The sequence below is a fragment of the Micropterus salmoides genome, unplaced genomic scaffold (assembly GCF_014851395.1).
Source record: "Micropterus salmoides isolate LMB-PRFRI ecotype aquatic unplaced genomic scaffold, ASM1485139v1 Ms_hic_scaffold_16, whole genome shotgun sequence".
NCBI classification, from domain to species: Eukaryota; Metazoa; Chordata; class Actinopteri; order Centrarchiformes; family Centrarchidae; genus Micropterus; species Micropterus salmoides.
This window is the reverse complement of record NW_024040707.1, coordinates 22,591,614-22,610,860: the sequence shown is the minus strand read 5'-3', so window position 1 is coordinate 22,610,860 and position 19,247 is coordinate 22,591,614. Positions and strand designations below refer to the sequence as shown.

At 39.3% G+C, this 19,247-nt stretch overlaps 1 protein-coding gene across 1 annotated transcript in view; it reads right to left on the bottom strand.

The window, feature by feature from the left end:
• Positions 1-174: 174 nt before the first annotated feature.
• The window catches only part of espn (espin), a 44,044-nt gene continuing 24,971 nt past the window's right edge, over positions 175-19,247 (bottom strand). The window contains exons 10-14 of the mRNA XM_038722895.1: positions 15,370-15,515; positions 13,325-13,702; positions 4,581-4,660; positions 3,458-3,469; positions 175-2,453 (exon numbers count right to left, since the gene is read on the bottom strand). Of these exons, the coding sequence (XP_038578823.1) occupies positions 2,306-2,453; positions 3,458-3,469; positions 4,581-4,660; positions 13,325-13,702; positions 15,370-15,515 (764 nt within the window). The 3' untranslated portion in view covers positions 175-2,305. The remainder of the gene's footprint in view (positions 2,454-3,457; positions 3,470-4,580; positions 4,661-13,324; positions 13,703-15,369; positions 15,516-19,247) is intronic.

Here is a 19,247-nt window from a genome sequence, read left to right as displayed (position 1 = left end):
TCAGTTTTCTCAAAGTTTCAAAATGTATCTGTAACTCCAATAAGGAGGCACAAACGGAGGCCTCAAACATCATCACAGGTGACTTAGCCTCAGCAAAAACAGAACACTATTAGCCTCAGGTAGCATTTATTCAATAATGTGTTTCTGTTGGAGGCAGCACAAGCACACTCTAAACACTGTTTGTTGATTAAAGATTTATTGTCTTCATTGTTAACAGTCTGAAAATATACATGAATTAGCCAACATTCTATTCAAGCAAGGCTGAGACATGTAATTTAATGCAATATGGAAACAATAAAATTCTGAGAGGGTCACTATATACAGAGTTGAAATATATATATATAGAAAATCAAATGGCAATGACGTTTACATCATTTTCAATTTCAACATCATATGGCATCCGATGACAGTGAGTTAGATTATTTTCAAATGATTCCCCAACCAGGACCATGTCTTTCATGATGACATGATAAGTAGGCCTACGCTCCCTACATTTGTAAAAATACACACCCAACATAAATGTAGTAAACAAGAGAATATTTTCTATCATGTGGGGAATACTAATGTCACGCTCAGCAAGAGACGTCCAGCATGAGTGAGAGGTTCAGTTACTCTTAAATGTCTGTGCACAGATTCATGCTCTGCTTAAAATGTGTCTCCTCAGTTCTGCCAAAAACCCACACTTCCATATGTAGCCCCACATAGATGAACCCGCGCCCAGCAAAAGTGTTAATCCTAGGAATGCTTGACAACCTGGAACTGGCAGGGAATGTTTAAATAATCTGTATTAATAATCAACCTGCCCTTTGTGTCAGTTCTGTCATGTAAAAACGATATGCCCGTATGTTATAATGAATTATTCAAAACATTGTATAAGTCCTGTTCACCTTATTTATAATCAGATATTTGAGCAAAAGACTTCAGGTCCAGTATTAAAACTGGACCTTTCACACTAGCGGCTGTAGACTACTAATGCACAGCAGGCATTATCTAAAGAACAGTACATTTTTTATGTTACGGCTGTTTCTTGCAGACAGACAGCACTCTGCATTCTGTAAGCAGATCAGTTGATCAAAGATTTATCATATAGGTTAGTAGGACAAAGGCTGGAACAGGACACAGGACAAACTGACGTATATTCCCTACTTTTGCAATATTCAGTGAGCGGATGAGATGTCTGGTAAGACGGTGCTCTGCATGTGCACATTCTGCTTTTTTTATGTCTTAAAAAAAGCCATGTTCTGTGTCTTTGTTTTTGTTTTGTTTTGCCCTCAAAACCCAGGGTCCTGGGGTCAGTAAAACATCAAAATATGCTTGAAACACATTATGCAACACATTTCACATTCATGATCACATAACAGCATAACATTTAGGTCACATATAGAAAAATTTAATTGGAACATTGCAGCTTTTTCCGGTGATAATTAATAAAATTCAATTTGTACAGCTACATACTCTTTACATTATTTTAAATAGGATATATATCAATGTTCCAAATCCACAAAAAAATGACAACAAGCTTATCTAAAGAAACAGATTAGTTTGAGCAGTGTTAAGATTACAACTCTGGCAGTAAAATGAAGCCATTAAGAAAGTGCTTCTATGAGCTTGATACAAAAATCTCATGACTAAGTATCTAACATGATAAAGATGATATTGTCTACATACAGAATCCATAAGCTGCTTCGGGGTTTAATAAGCCTTTGCTGAGTATGTCCATGCCATCTTTAGATGACACAACTGTTATGGAGCTACATCATTACATAATGGTGAGTGTGGCTAATAAAGGGAAAATACACATGCAATGACAGGCTTTTCTCCCATGGCAAAAATGCTCACTAGTAGCCCCTTTCGATCATCACAAACCTCTACGTTTGAGAAAATCTTCTATGTGAAATAGCTTCTATTGATTTACAGGAAAGCAAATACATATATACTACAGATAATCTTAATTTAGCTAAGGACACGTGCATTTATAGCAAATGTCTTAAGCGAGGAGAATCAGTGCATGTCAAAGCTATTGTTAGCAAGAGTTTGTGTCCATGAGACTTTTGATGGGAGGTGGTGGGTCACGCTGCTGCGTTTCACCCAAGCTGAACCGCAAAGCCGGTGTGGACAGCAGCAACCTCAGCATGGTTCTGTGTTTCTGGAGGCCAAAGAGTGAGACAGGGTTTAGAGAAGCTCTTCCCCGCTGTCCAGTGAAAGGTGGAGGATCAGGGAGGGTGAGGTGTTCAGTGAAGGCCTTGGAGTGGGTGTGTGAGGGTGGGGAGGGCTGCAGGGCAGAGGAGGGATGAGAGGGCCCAGTTCACTGTTTGGCTATATCCCCTTTCTTCAGAATGATCTGCCGCTGCCAGGGGGCCAGCTTGGTCTCGTCGTAGCCTAGGGTCCGTAGTCGCTCAAGCTCCGTCTTCTCCTCTATCTCTTTTGCCTGTTTGGCCTGCTGCTCCGATTTTCTAGATGCATCCATGAAGAAAGTGGGGAGAAACAAAAAATAAGTTAGAATTGTACAGACAGCTTTCCAAGCAAAGGTTTATTCAAAGAAAATGTGATGATAGGCATTCAAATAAAACAATCATCACACTAAACCAGTTTATATAGTACAAAATAATATAGGCCTACACAAACACAAAAGTCAATTACAATATAGAACTGGATTTTCTAATGTGTGTCATTGGGTATTAGAGTCTTCTCCTCTATTATTACATCTCACAGCCAACATCTCATTCAAAAACCATTGTGTTAATATGCTGCTGTAAAAGCCTCCCCTCTCTTCTGAGAAAGCTTTCTACAGACGTTTGGACAAGTAACCTAGTAAGCCACGCCAGTGAGCCAGCTTGCACAATACAAGGAACCTGACACTCACTCACCTAAAGATACTTCCTCAACAATGCGACCTGTTCCTGCTCACAGGAATAGTGTTTTAATGCTAGGACCCAAAATGACAGGTGAGTGTGCGGTGGGCTGGTAGAGATTTAATAAGAGCTTATGAGCCCTTGGATAGCAAATGCATGTTAGCTTATCTTTGAGAACAAATAGATATAACTGTACTGATTTATACAGCTTAACTCCTTATTCTTGTATATTTGTCTATGTTTACTTCAGTGTAAGATAACGTGTCCACCCCAGTATAGTTAATGCAAACTGAAGAACGATTAACCTTAGCCAGCACTCAGCCGTTACAACAATAACAAAACCACTGACTGTACAAGTGATTATGCCACAAAGCATCCTTAATGCTCTTTCACCCCCCCCCCCCCATTGTAGTATTAACAAGGACTTAGTTAGTATCTGGTGTTTGGCTACTACCTCTCCCCACTTTGGCCACTTGATCTCAGATTCACAGTCTCTTGTCAAATTAAGAAATTCTGAAGACTTGTTTTCTTATCATTGAACACATTTTACAAGAAGATCAATGTTATGTAAACATTATTATCTGGAACAAAAAAGATTTTCTTACCTTTTTTGTTCCCTGCCACATCAGGAGAACATAAGCACAAGGGAAAATGGTGTAAATATCTTAAACTTATTGGAAGGCTTTCCGGTGACAAAATAAAAAGAGAATGTTTTATAATAAACATGAAGTGGAGATGACTGTAGTTGAAAAATTAGAAAGCTATACAAAGCAAATGAACCATATTTCCTAACAGATCAACAAACTTACTTGCTTAACTTTGAATATAACACTGTAAAGACAGATGAAGATTGTAGCACAAAATATTATAGGATGTTGTAACAGAACAAACTTGTAACTTTCCATTTCTTAATTAAACCACCTTGAAGTTAAAAACTATCTAATACTGCAGACCAAACCCACGTGCGCCAGTCAAAACAACAGTTTTGATTTGACTATCACTTAGCTGTAGTGCTAGTACCCAATTTCAAAATGTCACACATGGTTACCACCCTCAGCTAAACAGACACGGGTCACTTTTTTAAGGAAACGTTCTGTTTACAAACTATCTCAGCGAACTGTAAACCATAGATACAGTTACTACTTGAGTTACATTACATTGTTACTGTTTGTTTTTGAACATACTGTCCAGTATCAGAAGTAAGACTTTACACTGAATTAGTTTTGCAAAGCAGGATTCGTTTTCCAGAAGGGCCTCTTTGAGTGCAAACTCATAGAATGTGAAAACAATACGCACTGGCAGAAAATCAAAAGCATGCCATTTAAAACTGAACGCTATTAAGTTGAATACAACATCATGTCCAGCTGTCTGATCTCAGTGAGGCAGCATAAATCTGCCACTGGAAAAAAAGTAACAGTAACTGTGTCATGCTCTTGCAACAGCACTACAATCTCTGGATCATTTCCAGTATGTTGTTAAATAATTTCCTTGAAAGATTCATGCTCCCTTGCAAGCGAGAGGGGTCAGAGAGTACATGTATGAAAATTGGAAAAACTAATAAAAAAGTATTTATTATATAATTTAGCAAGAAATTAATTAAGAACTTATTTCCAAGGGTATCTTGGTGAAGAAACACACTAACATTATGCAAACACATGGCCCAGGAAATAATAAATACAAAATAAGATGAAAAACAGCCGTGCACAGCAACACAGCTTCGTTACTCACCTCTCTTCGTCTATTTTCTTCTTTAACATGTCTCTCCTCCAGGCCGGCATAGATGCCAGGCGTGCAGCCTCCTCCTCAGCCTGTAGATGGACAGCGGGGTCAGGGGAGAACAGAGAATAGGGGTCCATACCAGTCAGTGAAGGATTTTAACTGTAACAGTATCCTGCTTTGCATGACCTAATCCCCTGGTGCAGCGATCACCCTCAGATAAATGTCAAGTGAAATTTTAAGTGAAATTTACCAAGGTTCTTTTATAGCTTAAGGATCTAACTATGCTAAGTACTTGACCAGCATCAGCTTCAAATACATTGCCTCTGTAACCCTCCTCTGCGTGTGAAATACAGAGCATTCACTGCAGTCTTTATTGTTGCAATACACATTCATGAGCATCTGAGAGGAATGATTGAAATGTGGTTCAATCAACATCAGTGCTATCAATCAAAAGAGGGTTATCTAAACACTTTTATGGGAAAACATTCAGGCCTTTCATGTTGTTAAGGCTGGGAGATACAGCATTTTTGGAAAGATATGTATACAAAAACACATAAAACATGATTTAACTGATTTTCAATGCAATATATTGTGTCCCACCGTTATGTATTACACCAAAGACATTGAACATGTGTAAAACAAAGTCATAAAACACCAGTTTTCAAATACTTACATCAATTTGTTTTGCAGTTATCTGGGGCATTTGCAGGGCCTTATTCGCAAAGTAATCCAGATAACTCAATAAATCTGGTTTCTGAAACTACAGTTTCTAGGCGGTTGTAATACTTATACAAATTCAAAGACAAAAGGCCTTCATGAAAGACTAAATACTGCATATAGTGTACTGTGTAAACTGATGTACCATGCACTTAAAACAGCAAACAGAGCTCACAATAGGTACTCTTCTCCTGTTTGCGTTAAAATAAAACAAAGCCTTTTAAATGGACAGGACACTGTTTTACAGGGCGTTCTCTCAGACGGCGCACACAAACAGTAACTGGATCCTTTTCTCTTTCACGCTGTAATCGGAGGTGGAGTGGAGGAGGGTTGAGGGTTGAGGGCAGCCATCTTGGATTTCTCATCTTCGCCTGACAAGATACATTACCCTTTTGCATTCCTCTTACTAAAGCTTTTCACTTGCCCTGGTAAACATGAATCCAGGTAAGATTATCTATACCGTGAATATTTAATGAATGAATGATTCCCCTGGGAATTAGGGATTAAGAAAAAAAAAATGGTGATAGATTTATGCTATGAATGTGAAGTGCATGATGTGGATAAGTATTAACAATGGAATAAGGCTACTTACTGCTCCTCCACAAGTCACAGATTTGCTTGTTCGCTGACATAATAAAAGTAAACCAAATAAAAGTGACTTGATTAGGTCATAGTTCTGTATAAATCTATGAATACCTGGTTTACACAGTGTTGTGAATTTTAGAACTGTGACCATTAAATCAGCTTATTACACTATTTGATACCAGCTATGTAATAGGAACAGTAGGGAGGGTACACACGCAGATTAAAGTATGTAGTATTGTAGTGCTGATGTAGAGACCAATCTGATAAACCAAACAACAGTAGCTTTAAAGCAAATGTACTAATATCCAAAGTAGTGTTTAGTTAGTGCATCTATACAAAGTGCAAATAGTTTATCAGTGACTTCTTGAACCTCCAAGCTCAGCAATGTTATTATTATGCAGTGTTCATTTAACTCACATTAAATCCTTTAATACCATTTATTACAAAACTGAATCTGAGTCTGGATGAATGGAGAGAACTTGCAGACTCCACACAGGAAATAAACCTGTTATTAACCATTTATTTGTGAAGGAACAGCTGCTGGAGGAAAAATCAACAGCCTATTGCGCTAAAATGTAAGCATGTGGCCAACAAAATCAATAACAACTAAAAAGTGAAGGTTAGGTTAATCAGTTATGACTACAAAAGAGTTGCTGGGCCATTTCAGTTAAAAAACAATAAAAAGGAAAAAATTAAGTGACACTCTGATTGTTCTGAAGTTTTGCCACCCAAACTATACCCGAAGGGACTCAAAAAGGTATTTGTTTTTCGGTTAGGTTCATGTTGTCCGTTGCGCCTTACAGACTACATCCACTGGAGCCTGAGAGTGTAGCCAATACATTGCATTAGCCTTGCAAGCATTCATTACAATCACCAATGGATGCAATAAAAATAGTTAACATGAAAGTTTGACAAAATTCAAAATTCACAATGATTCAGGTAAAACTTGTGTGTCCTGTAATTGTATGTGCACACCACTCTGTGTTCTGACTGTGTGGATTGTCGGGTTCCTCTGAGTAAGAAGCTCTGAATTTATCAGCCAAGATCATCTGGTAAATTTTAGTAAAAGGCAAGTTTGCCTTGATATGTACTAAAAGGTAGGGCAGATTACTTTATTATTACTGATATTGAGAAATCATGTGCTGATAGTTGGTTGTAATTTGTGGCGTTATTGCCACCAAACATGTTAAAGGAACAGGCAAATGGCAATAATAAGATGCTTGTATTTTGTGCTAGTGGTTGGATCATGAATTTGGCAGTACTAGTCAGGCTGAATCTGAAAAATGGGGTGTCTTTCGTGTCTGAGCGGACCTCTAGTTGTATCAAATATAAACAGTGGGGTATTACCTGTTACCACTTTGTATTACATAGATATATATTAAGTAAAATCTTTTTATATGATTTCCTAGACATGTAACACATAAACCTCTGTGTAGTCTGCACACAAGTGGGCTTAGGATTACAATATAAATTTGTTGTTTGTGTTTATACGTTTTACTTGCCAACATATTTATTGTCTGGATTTAATATTGACATGACACTCACTGGCATATGTGCAAGCAATACTGTAGTTTTCACTGGTGATGCGTAATTTATTTTTCCTTGATTTGTACATCGACTTGTTTATGTTTTATATATTCATTGTTGTAAACCACTGTGTGTGATACCTTTTTTTATTCAGCTTGTCTCTGTTTTACACTGAATGCTGTAAAGCACTTTGTTACCATTAATGAAAATTGCTATACAAATAAATCTATTCTTATTATTGTTATTTGCCCTTGTACTGTGTGAACGCTTGACAGATTTAAAAGTGGAACTAATTATAGTTTTGTACATGACTTACACTGTATAACTACCGCTCAGTCCTACTTTACTTTTTCTATTACTGTGCTATTTACATTCACTAAATCTGTATGAAAAACTGTACATAAATACAAATCTATATATATGCCTTTAAGTTTACCAGGTGACTCTCTTCCCTTTTGGATTGTGAGTTGATCAAGATTCACTGTAACCTCCTTATGGCTCCTGTAAGCCACAGATAGCATGACAGCGGGTGGTGCTAAGAGGGTTATTTGAAGGTAATCTTGATAATACAGAAGTGACACTATGAGAATACTTTGGTTCTTTACTGCTACAAGCATCACAGCAGAGCTTGTTGTTGACAGTGGCTCTGTCATTGATACGTATATCAGTGTGATTATTTAAAATATATTAATTTTAGCCTGATTTACATTTACATTTACATTTATTCATTTAGTTGATGCTTTTTTATCCAAAGCGACTTACAATTGCTATACATGTCAGAGGTCGCACGCCTCTGGAGCAACTACGGGATTTCTATTAATAGATCATTAAAATATTTGGTTGGTCATGTGTTTCAGTTGAGTCCAACCAATAGTTGAGTCCAACCAAGTAGAATGACTGAACTACTAACTACTGAAATCATATAATCACAAAAATGCCAACAGACTTTATTTTCAACAGCAATATAGAAACCAAATAATAAAGGAACAACATATTTAAATTATGGAAAGTTTGAGCAAATCTCTCAAAAACACTCAAATTACAAGTAACAAAAAGATGGACCAGTCTTCATGGAACATTTACAAACCCTTATTTTGATGTTTCATTTTAGATAATAGTTTTGTCAAGTGAATCCTTTCATTTGTTGACAGAAATCTGCAAATGTTGATTACTAATAAAAATGGACCAAACTCTGAGCTGTTTCTCCAGGCCTTTCATTTACCATCCCTGTTAATCTTTGTAATCTATACTGAAAGGTTCACATTGTATATACAAAATCATGATGTCACAGACTTAAAGACAATGGCCCTTTGTAAACCATGAAGTAACCTTAAACTCTTGAAGTATATAATAAAATAATAGTTTTTCGAAATTGCCTTTCTGAGAAAGTGAGTCACTGAGGCTTTCTCAACATGAAATGCAATCTGACGTTTTCCATACAAGCAAAGTGTGCAGGGTTTTACCAGTGATGTCCTTCATTACAAAGATGGCATTTATGGCAAATCTTTTCCTTTAAAGGTTTGTTTTGCTAGAAGTATTGTACTATGGCAATCAGCCACACTAGATTCAAAAAGTTTTTTAATTCAAAATTAAATAGTATGTGTCTTTTGACATCACAGGCTCTCTATTCATCCACTTCAGTATATGCAAATGGTAAAGTGAGTACACCTAAGTGGATGCTCTTTGCTTTGCTGGAGTTAAGTCCCTTATGTGACATGGGCTAAAGGTCAGATTAGTTTCCTTTCACAGCATACTCCACTTTGCAGGTTTGCTTCCCTGATCCTGCTCTTTATGCATTTCCTCTCCGGTTGTATGGATCCTTAGTCCACATAGTTGTTAGATATCAAAAAGCTCAGCTTCTTTTTCTTTCCAAAAAGCAAAACTTCGGTCAATGTACCTGATGATCTCCTCATTGCTGAACTCTTTTAGCTCATAGATCACTTTAATTGAGTCTTCATTATGTTCATCTCTGGGTAGAGGTTTATCAACGTGAGGTTCCTTTAAGATTTTAACAGTAACAGGTGGAACATCTTTCACTGGATCTGGTACGGAGCTTTCTCTTGTGTCCTGCAGTGTTTCGGCTTTTTCTGTTACATTAGTGTATTGTAGAGTTTCAGTTGTCAAGATCTGCATATGGTCCTGCTCTGAACTTTTCCCATTAGAAAGCCCTGCCTCAATTGATGACATGTGCTCACTGGCTTTTACGTCCCCCTGCGCGTTGTCCTCCTGTGAGCTACTCACGGTTCTCTGCTCCACAAACTGGCCACTGACAGATACACCATCCTGGGGTGCAGCAGGTGATAATGTAGAAAAATCAGATTGTGAGGCTGGTAGGGATTCTTGTGGTGATGATGCAGGTAGAGTACCATTTGGAGGTGGGGGCACAGGATGGGTAGGTGGTGGCGGAGGTGGAGGATGAGAAGGTGGGGGAGGGAGTGACTCCTGCATTGGCATTATGGACATGTCAGGAGACATGGACTGTAGCGAAGCCGTCATCACACCTCCCCCATCTCCCGAGTCTCCAAAATACTTGAGTTTTATGTCTTCAAAACCATCTGCCCAGTCTCGCTTCCCTCTTTCAATTTCCTCCATGACCTCCTTGTGAAACTGCCTTATGACCTCCCATTTATGGGTACCAAGACGATCAAACATCTCGTAGCACAAGAGGTGACGAAATTTGCGCTCACTGCGAGACATGGTCATTTCTAGCAACTGGAAGTATCCTAGCATGAACAGGTCAAGGCTTAGGCTTTCGTAGCTCACAGGTGACCCGTTGATGTGTGGCAAGAAGTGCTCCGGCCAGTAGATCATCTGGGCCCGACTCAGCCTGCGGATCTGCCGTGTGGGCACTTGACTCATGATATTCCTCCAGTGCCCAATCAGATTCCCTACTACCTGCTTAGACTTCATGAAAAGGAAGAGTTTGTCGTCTTCACTCTGCATCTCTCCACCAATCTGTGCACTAAATTGGTTGTAGTCCTCCCAGCCCATGTCTACATGATTTCCTCTTCTGCCAGTATATTTAGTCTGATAAGATTCAGAGATAGTGTACTTCCGCCAGTGTTCGAGGAACAGGAAGACGATTCTCTCTTTCCTCATTTCGATACATTCCTGGACATAGCTTAGATCTGTCTGCACCTCCAAGCTTCTTGTTAGTTGATCATTATTTAACACGGGGTCTGTAGAAATAACCTGATTGAACTGTTCAATGGTAGTAGGAGCCATTACCTCGGAGGGCACATACGTCTTAGGAGCATGAGATGCGATGATAACTGGCTCTTCAACAAGTGGTAAGACTGACTCTCCCACTGAAGGTAAATCTCCATTGGCATGAGACGGAAGGACCTCAGCAGAGTAACAAGGGACATCATCCTCACGAATGGTCTCTGGATAAATAGACTCACTTACCACAGGGAGTGACCTCTTGCGTTTGTATACCCTAGCGTTGTTATCTGCAGACTGTGACGGATTCTGAATTTCATAATTGGCCTTCAGATTCTTCACTGAAACGCCACACTGTTTTATCTCCTTCTCCACATCCTCTCTTGTTGAGAAGGACTGAGACCGTCCAATAAATCCAGTCCCAACAGATCCTGCTGCTTCAGACTGGCCAGCGCTCACATTCTTTGCCTCTTCTTGAGAATATCCAGGACATATAAGATCCAAGATGTCTATCTCTTTTCCCCCCAGAGTGGCAAGAAGAATGGCCATACTCTTGAGCAGGGTAGAAATCTTGCTGCACCAGGCTGGAAGATCTTCAGCCTGGCCATGTACCTGCTTTGGATTGACTGAAAAGTGTCCTTGACTTAGGGCTGCAGACACTGGTAGAAGCTGGTGAAGCTGCCGCTCCAGGTCTTCCAGCTCCTTCTCAACTTCTGAGACCTTGTGCATGACCTGCAGGTTCTCAATTTGCTTCTCAATACGGTTCAGGTCATCCTCTGTCATCAGTTCCCCAAATGGGCCCAAAATGGCATTGTGGATATGGGAGTAGTGCCATTCCTGAGGCTGGTAGTGTCCACTTGCCGCAAACTAAATCAGAGGTCAAAGGAGACCAAAAGACAAGAAAAAGGGAAGGAGGGAGGGATTCCTTCAGCTCAAAGTTCCTGGTGTGAACACACGCTTCAGTGCAAATCCATCTTCACACACAGGATTTACATGGATTTAGTGGTGCAATGGCACTGCCTCATTACAAGCACAGAACTTTCTACTTTTAATTTTGAGTCAAAGAGAACAGAGAAAGCTTTGTCCTTTTATTAATTATACCACTATTGATATGTATAAAATACTGATTAGTGTTACAGGTTTGCAACATGTCTACATTAGGCACTTCACAGTGCAGATCTTTTACATCTATATTTGGTCAATCCCTCGTTACAGTGTCTCTCTCCCATTTTTATGAGTCAGTTGTTTTATGTTCTTGGTTAGTTTAAATGGGTAACTACACAAATGCTGTAAATTCTTCTTTTACTTAAATCCAACAGTTGAATTTTTCATATTGTCTGCGACCCAAATATGATGAAGACTGTGGCATAGTGTAATGTTACATTACTTTTGGGTACTGGTACCAGTGCAACAGACAGACACACTTCAGTTCACACCCGAAACCACACTGGGTGTGATTAGAGGTGCCACAGAGTTGAAAATGTCAACCCAAAGAAGTCAGTGCAACAAAGGTTTTTCTGACAAAGGGAATTGGTGTAGAGTTACTCTCTAACTTATCATCTACCAGTTTTTAAAAAAAACGACTTCAAGGAGATGGCATTTATGTTTTTTATCCTCACTGCACACACATTTTTTTGCAGTATTTTGTAACTTTAAGAGTAAAGTGGAATATTAATGTAATTTTTTTAAAATTATTATTACTTTTTGTTATTATTACTGGTTGACCTGTAGTGTGAATGAGCCCCGCATCACACCACTGAATCAGCATGTAAAAACTTGCCGCAAAACTCCATCATCAAACACCCGGCCACACTGTCAATCCATTAGTCAAGTGTGTAAATGTGGTGATGGGTATTGTAGCCAAGTATTCAATTCACTGCACCCCAAAGAGTCTCTTGCTATTTATGAAGGCTACAAATATGAAACAAAAGAAACATGCATAGAGATGAATGAAGAAACAAACAAATAATTTTAAAATTAGTGAGCACTTGTCTACATTTAGCGCTAGCTAGGTCCATTGCCGCTTCATGAAATTACTAGTCATTATCTTTCAATGTGTTATTTACAGGGGAAACTATATCACTAAAATACTTTATGTTTAGCTTAGTTTACAACTTTTATTTCCGACAGCCAGATAGACATTCTAATGATGCCACTGTATCGCAACAGATAAACAGTTCATATTGCGAAAGTATGAATACTAATACACATCATATAACCACACACTGCTGTGACTATTTATCAAGACAGAAGAGGTAGAGGTCATTGATTTAAAGACCTAATAATCGAATTTAGAAACAATGCTTGTTTGCTGAAACCATTGTTGAATAATATCAGCCATGGCAATTGTAGTATAAGACAGGTGATGACAGTTAAAGTGAGAAATGCTCAAAAAGTGATCTACAGCTTGTTTGACAGTACAGACACACTGTGCTTCAGCTATCATGGGAATAAAAGCAGAGATGCTAAATGAACTTGTGAACTCTCTTTGGATGTTTCACCCTCAACTAACTAACTCAAAAAGAGAGCAAAAATTTGTGTCGTGCATTAATACTAAAAATACAACCTCCATTGTTAAAATCACAAAAATCCAAACCCAAATCCAAGCACCAGCTATCCCCTTTGTGTTGTTAGTTATTTGAAAATGAAGCCATATCTAATCAAGTTTGCAGAGCATTTTATATTTACGGAAGCACAAATGGGATAGCTAGGACAAAATAAAACTTCTGGACCTTTCTACAGCCTTGCAGCAACTTGCCTACCTTGCGCTTGTGCTCCTCCTCCTCTTGCATCTTGACCTGAAGCTTTCGCACCATCACCTGCCTCTTCCATTCAGGGATGGCTTTTCCCTGTTCGTCGTGAGTAGGAACTAACGCCTCCACATCTGCAAGGCTCAATTTTCGCCCCGACTCTGCCCCTGCCATGCCGCCACCACCGTTCCCATTGATCAGAGAGTTGGAGGACAGTTGCTCGTAGCTTGCAGAGGTCGACATGGTCCTGGCAGATCCGGAGCCGGTTGGACTGGGGCTGGGACTAGGGGTGGTGGGTGGGGAAGTGACGGATGTAGTGGTTGGTGGAGGGGATGGCGGCTTGGCTGGTGGGCTAGATGTGCGGGTCTCTGGAGGAGATGCGGTATTTTCCTGGACAAAAATAAAGACACAGATGGACAGGAGAAAATGGGGCATGACAAAACTGAAAGCTGGTGGATTTGAAACTAATCACTACTCTCCTAACTTCATCCTTAGACACATACAGCTTATAGACAGTTTTAGGCATTCTTGTGGAAATTTAATATGCAAATGTAAATGTGCCTTTCTAGTCTTTTACACTACATCACATTCACCATTCAAACACATTCATACACTGAGCCTAAGTTCTAAGCCTAAGTTCACTGAGCCTAAGTTCAGAAACTAACATTCATACACATTCATACACTGGTGGAACAGCCACCAGGGGCAATTCGGGGTTCAGTATCTTGCCCAGGGACACTTCGACATACCGGGGACTGAACCGCTGACCTTCAGATAAACGGGCAACCCGCTCTATCTCCTGAGCCACAGCCGCCCACAATATGTCACACGATGCAAAGATTTCTTCCAGATTATGACACATTAGTTACCCTTTACTTACAGTACCTTAAGTTCAACTCATATGGCTTATGACCACGCTGACTCTGACTCCTTTGGTATGAATGATGACATTGTAATGTGTGTTAGGTAACTGAGGCTATAGATTCCCAGTTCCTTCTTAGCCTAAAGGGACAATGTGGCATTTTATTTTGGAGGAAGGACAAATCAAAGCATTAGTATTACTGTTCCATTTTCCCATTTCTAGAGTTGTGAAGTAGTTCTTCCAACTTTGTTGTGTTCATGTCCTTTTAAGTCAGAATGTGGAAAAAACATGGACGGTACTAAAAAGATGTGTTGGATTGTCATTGTTATCCAAGTATGCTGAAACAGTTTGCAGCTTTAAATTACAAGAAAGACTTGTTACTGCACCAGTACATTACCTGATTGTACTGCAAATACTGCTAATAAGTAACTGTCCAAATGAATCAAGGTCACTCTACAGGGACAGCAAGTTAACCGTTATAACCGAATACCATATTACAACAAACATGTTAGCAAAAACTGTATATGCAATATGTATTTTTGCACCATTAATCAAACATTTCTAACCATCAACCATGTTTCTACATGTATGACGTCAACAACTCAGCAACTCCACCATTTTCTCACACTTTCCAAGTTGTTGTTCTGACTTCAATAGGCGTTCACTTGAATTTTCCCACTTGGGAAATAATTTTTCAGATTATTCCGACACCGCATGAATGCACAGTTAGTATAGAATTTGAAACTCATATATGAATACTCTTGTTTCTAAATAGAACAAAGTACAGTTCCCATGATTGAGGTGATCTATTCATTGAGCTTAGAGAGCTCCTTGACCCATTAACAAATTGGGGTTGGGAACCCTGAATCATAAGTGAATTACTTTTTCTTGTATCCATCAAAGTAAATTCAGATTCAGAAAGTTGCACTGATGTGATCATGAAGGAAGCATCACTAAGCGACGACAATGATGCGGTCAGTGAACACAGGCATGGCACCGGTGGCTGGCTACCTATTCTCTCCTTTGATGGTTTGGGATTATTTTGCTTAATTTCTGCAGATTTATTAAAGGCACAGTGACATCCAATCCATAGTTTATTACAAAAGCTGTGGCTGAATAATAAAAAAGGGCAATTCTGTATCAGTGACTGTTACATTAATGTATCATCAGTAGTGGAGGAAGGCTGTGGACCTACATTGTTGCCTGTGGGTCCGCTGTTGGAGAACACAGTGGTGTAGCCTTTACTGTGAGGTGTGGGCTTGAGGCTCTTCCCTGCTTTGATCTCTGCCAGCAGCTCTGAGTTGTCGCCAGTGGGGGACATCATGTTGAAAGATTTTGTGCCTGCAGGCAAAAGGACGGAGCAGAAAAGTGAAACCGGGTAGAGAGAACAACGGAACAGAGGGAAAGAGAGACAGGGAGAGTGAGTGAGATTCACTGAAGAAGGGGAGTGAGAGAAGGGTTGGGTGGCATTTCAATGTTAAATATTTTATACGATCAGGCAGGTAACAATGCTGACCTGAAGCATGTTGCATCGTGATGGGAGGTCATTATGGTGTACTGAGCCACTGTTTCTCATTGATAAGATTGTAATCTTTCTTTTTACATGCGTTTATTTCAATTGGCATGTGCATTTATATTGGGGGGGTCAGGATTTGTTTAAGACATGTCTTTTTGAAACAGTTTTACACAATTTGGATTAATCAAATGGCTTCCAAGCTACCGAAACCCACTGAATAAATTTCAAAGACATTTCAAATAAACCAATGAGAATTCAGCACATTAGCCAAATGTTACATCAATCAACAGTTGCAGTGAGCCAGGATTAGATGGATAGGAGCAATGCAAAATTAGTTCACTAAAGTGAACCCAAAGAGAGGAGGCACACAATCTCTTTCAGAGTGTCACCTGAAGTTTACACAGTTAAGCTACTGCAGAACTTTTTAAAAAGCAGGTCTATGGTAAAATATATACATTAGTGAGAAGAATGCAAATAATTCAGAACTATGAACTCCAATGTCAATGTACATGCCCGAGTTTTACCTATGCACAAACATTTAAGATGTGGCTGTAAAATGCTCTGATCAAACATGACAATGTAATGTACAATTAACTATTATAGCAGCCACACATTTATTTTACAACATTTAAATTTCACATATTTTGGCCCAAATAGCCAACGGCTCCCTCACCTGTTTTAGTGAACGTAAACCAATGAATAGAATATCCTCAGTCCCTCAGTGATCACTCATTTTCTACTTGGGGAGTAGAAAAAAAGTCCTGCCGTAAAAACGTTCTGTGTTGCGACGACCACAATGGTCTAGCTGGACACAAAGCCTCGCTAGCCTGCCACCCCTCCTCACTCTCTCTTGCTCTCTCTCTCGCTGTCTCTCTCTCTGGGAGGAGAGAGCAGCTTTCTATTAAAGACCCATCATCACAGTCGGGGGAAATCTAAAGGAATCATCAGTAACTGGAAGTGACAGCGAGCCATTGGCAAGCCGGCCAGGAATTAACACACTCACGCACACATGGACGGATGCATTTAGGCGCAAGCCCAGACACACACACACACACACACATAGTCACCATGGTCCGCACACAGACCAATCCTCACCCCAGCAAACCTGACCACAATTCAATCATACACGCATACAGTCTCACGTCACATTTATTGTACTACAAATAAAGAGAGGGCGGTGACCGACAACCCCCCACCCCACCCCCACCCACACCCCCGAGCCTTACATAATGTCAAACTGTGGCTTGTGAAAAGTTTGTGGATAAAAGGAAACGGCTGCTGAACACTGCCACACTTTTACAACAACTCGGTGACAGCTCTTTCAATTTACAGTCAACAGATTATATTGTTCTATAAATATTCATTGACAGGTTTAATGAGCACCACCAAAACTTTCTTAAAAAGAATGTACCTGGATCAGTCAAAAAAAAAAAAAATATTTCTAATTAATTTCTAGCCTACCTTCACTCATTTTCCCCTGTCCCGAACACTTGATTATCCACAATCAGATGTATTTGAAGGCTAAAAAAAACGTACACTGGCCTGAAGTTGGTGTACAAAATACCTTTTGTATTTGTACGCTTTTTTAAAAAGGTTGTGTGTTTGTGCTTGTCAGATTCTGTTTAGGCTAGGGGTGTGACTCTGCTAGAGTGAGTGTAAAAGAGGGCGGAGCTGTGACAGGTGGAGAACATTTGACAAATAGCCTCCCACAGCACAAAAGCTTTTCTGCTCTGGGATTGTTTGTTGTTGCTGTTAGTCGCAAAGCAATTCAGATAGAAATCTGTCCTTTATATGTCTGGTAATATGAAAAGGGGGATCATCTCCATTCTGTTAATCAATAGAAAACAATGGAGAGCCGCCTACAGTGTTGCAGCAGCATTTTCAATCAGCCACCTGGTTTGTTGCTGTCGTCACAATTAGCATCTGAGCTCTCAGATGTGCTGGTGGCTTTTAATTTTATGACCGCCTAACTGCCTGTTTGATTGCCTGTTTAACGCTGTAGAACAATTCATATCATTAGTGAGCACACACTGCTCCTTAGCACTTCAGATAAAGATGTTTTATGTATAATATAAAGTATAATGTTCTTCTCCCTGTTGATCAATAGAGAAAACTTCCAACCACTTACATTGTTGCAGCAGCACTTTCAATCAGCCACCTGGTTTGTCTCAACAACTATCTGAGCTGTAAATTCATCTCCAGCTCTCAGACATGTTGGTGGCTTTATATTTTATGACCACCTAAACTGCCCGTTTATTACCTAAATAATGCTGAAGCACAAATCATCCCATTATTGAGCACATACTACTCTTTAGCTTTAAGTATTTTATTGCTATCCTACCATTAAGCAGCAGGTGGAGCACAGATAGATGAGACAATTGGATATTTGGTAAAAAAAGCCTATAATACATCGATTATAGGCTAAAAAGGTGCCTAAATGAGGCAATTAATGGTTTACAGCTTAATTGGTGTTGCTGTTGTTTACATATATTGTAATTGATCCTTCACTTAAACCTTTGTTTGAAATAATGAGCTTCCTCACATGCCATATCCATGACATATATCCATCTCAAAAGAAATTCTGTTCTAAACTAGCATTTCCCTTTTTATTATCTATATCCTATGTGGCACAGATTGTATAATATATATTACTTTTTTAATGTTGTTGATTTTTGAGTATATTCGCAAACCATACTACAGGTGAAAAGTATTTTTTCAGACAAAAATAAAGTTTTTGAGAACATAGAGAGAGAAATAATCGCTTACCTCTTGCTCTTAATTAATTACCTAAACCATTTATGGTTTAAGCAGTGAACTTCCTTGAGCTCACTTGTCGACAGCTTATTTATGTAGGTGTTGCCCTTCTGCTGTCTAGCTAGGGTGGATATCACCCTATCTACACAGTTCTTGTATTTATTCAGAACTTCCTATAAAAATAGTTGTCGTTTTTTTGCTTTGATAAGGTGCAATACATTGTCGTGCAACAGAAAGTAGCAAAATATTTCAATGACTACTAGACTCTAGATTATGATTTTAAATGTTATGGAAAGTGTGAAGGCCTACTGTGGACCCCCAACCTTGATATGAGTAACCGAGTGAACTGATTTGGTTGAAAGACTGGTTCACAATCTGTACTTACACTTCATTTGTCTTGGTGCCCCTCCCACTGCCTGAGAAGCAGACATATCCCCGCCTTGACAGAGCAGCAGTGAGGACAGACCATGGCAGGCAAGAAGAGAGGGAAAAAACCCAAAACAAACAAAAATGGAGAGACACAGGTGGAGATGGAGCAGGTGAAAGAAGGAACATGTCAATAGAATTGCACGTTAAGGGTGTTGGCCTGAAAAATCATGAAAAATGACCTAGCATCTGTATATTTTTTTAAATTACTACCAAAAGAAAAAAAACGTTTATCTCTTGTCACTCTTCATGTTACTGTTGTTTGGCGTCTCAGCATCTTTTGCAGGCCCAGCCATCTTGGATCCCTCTTTGACACTGACACTGCTTAACAAACTAGGCTATGTTACGTAGATTTCTTTGATAGTGTGTTGTCCTTA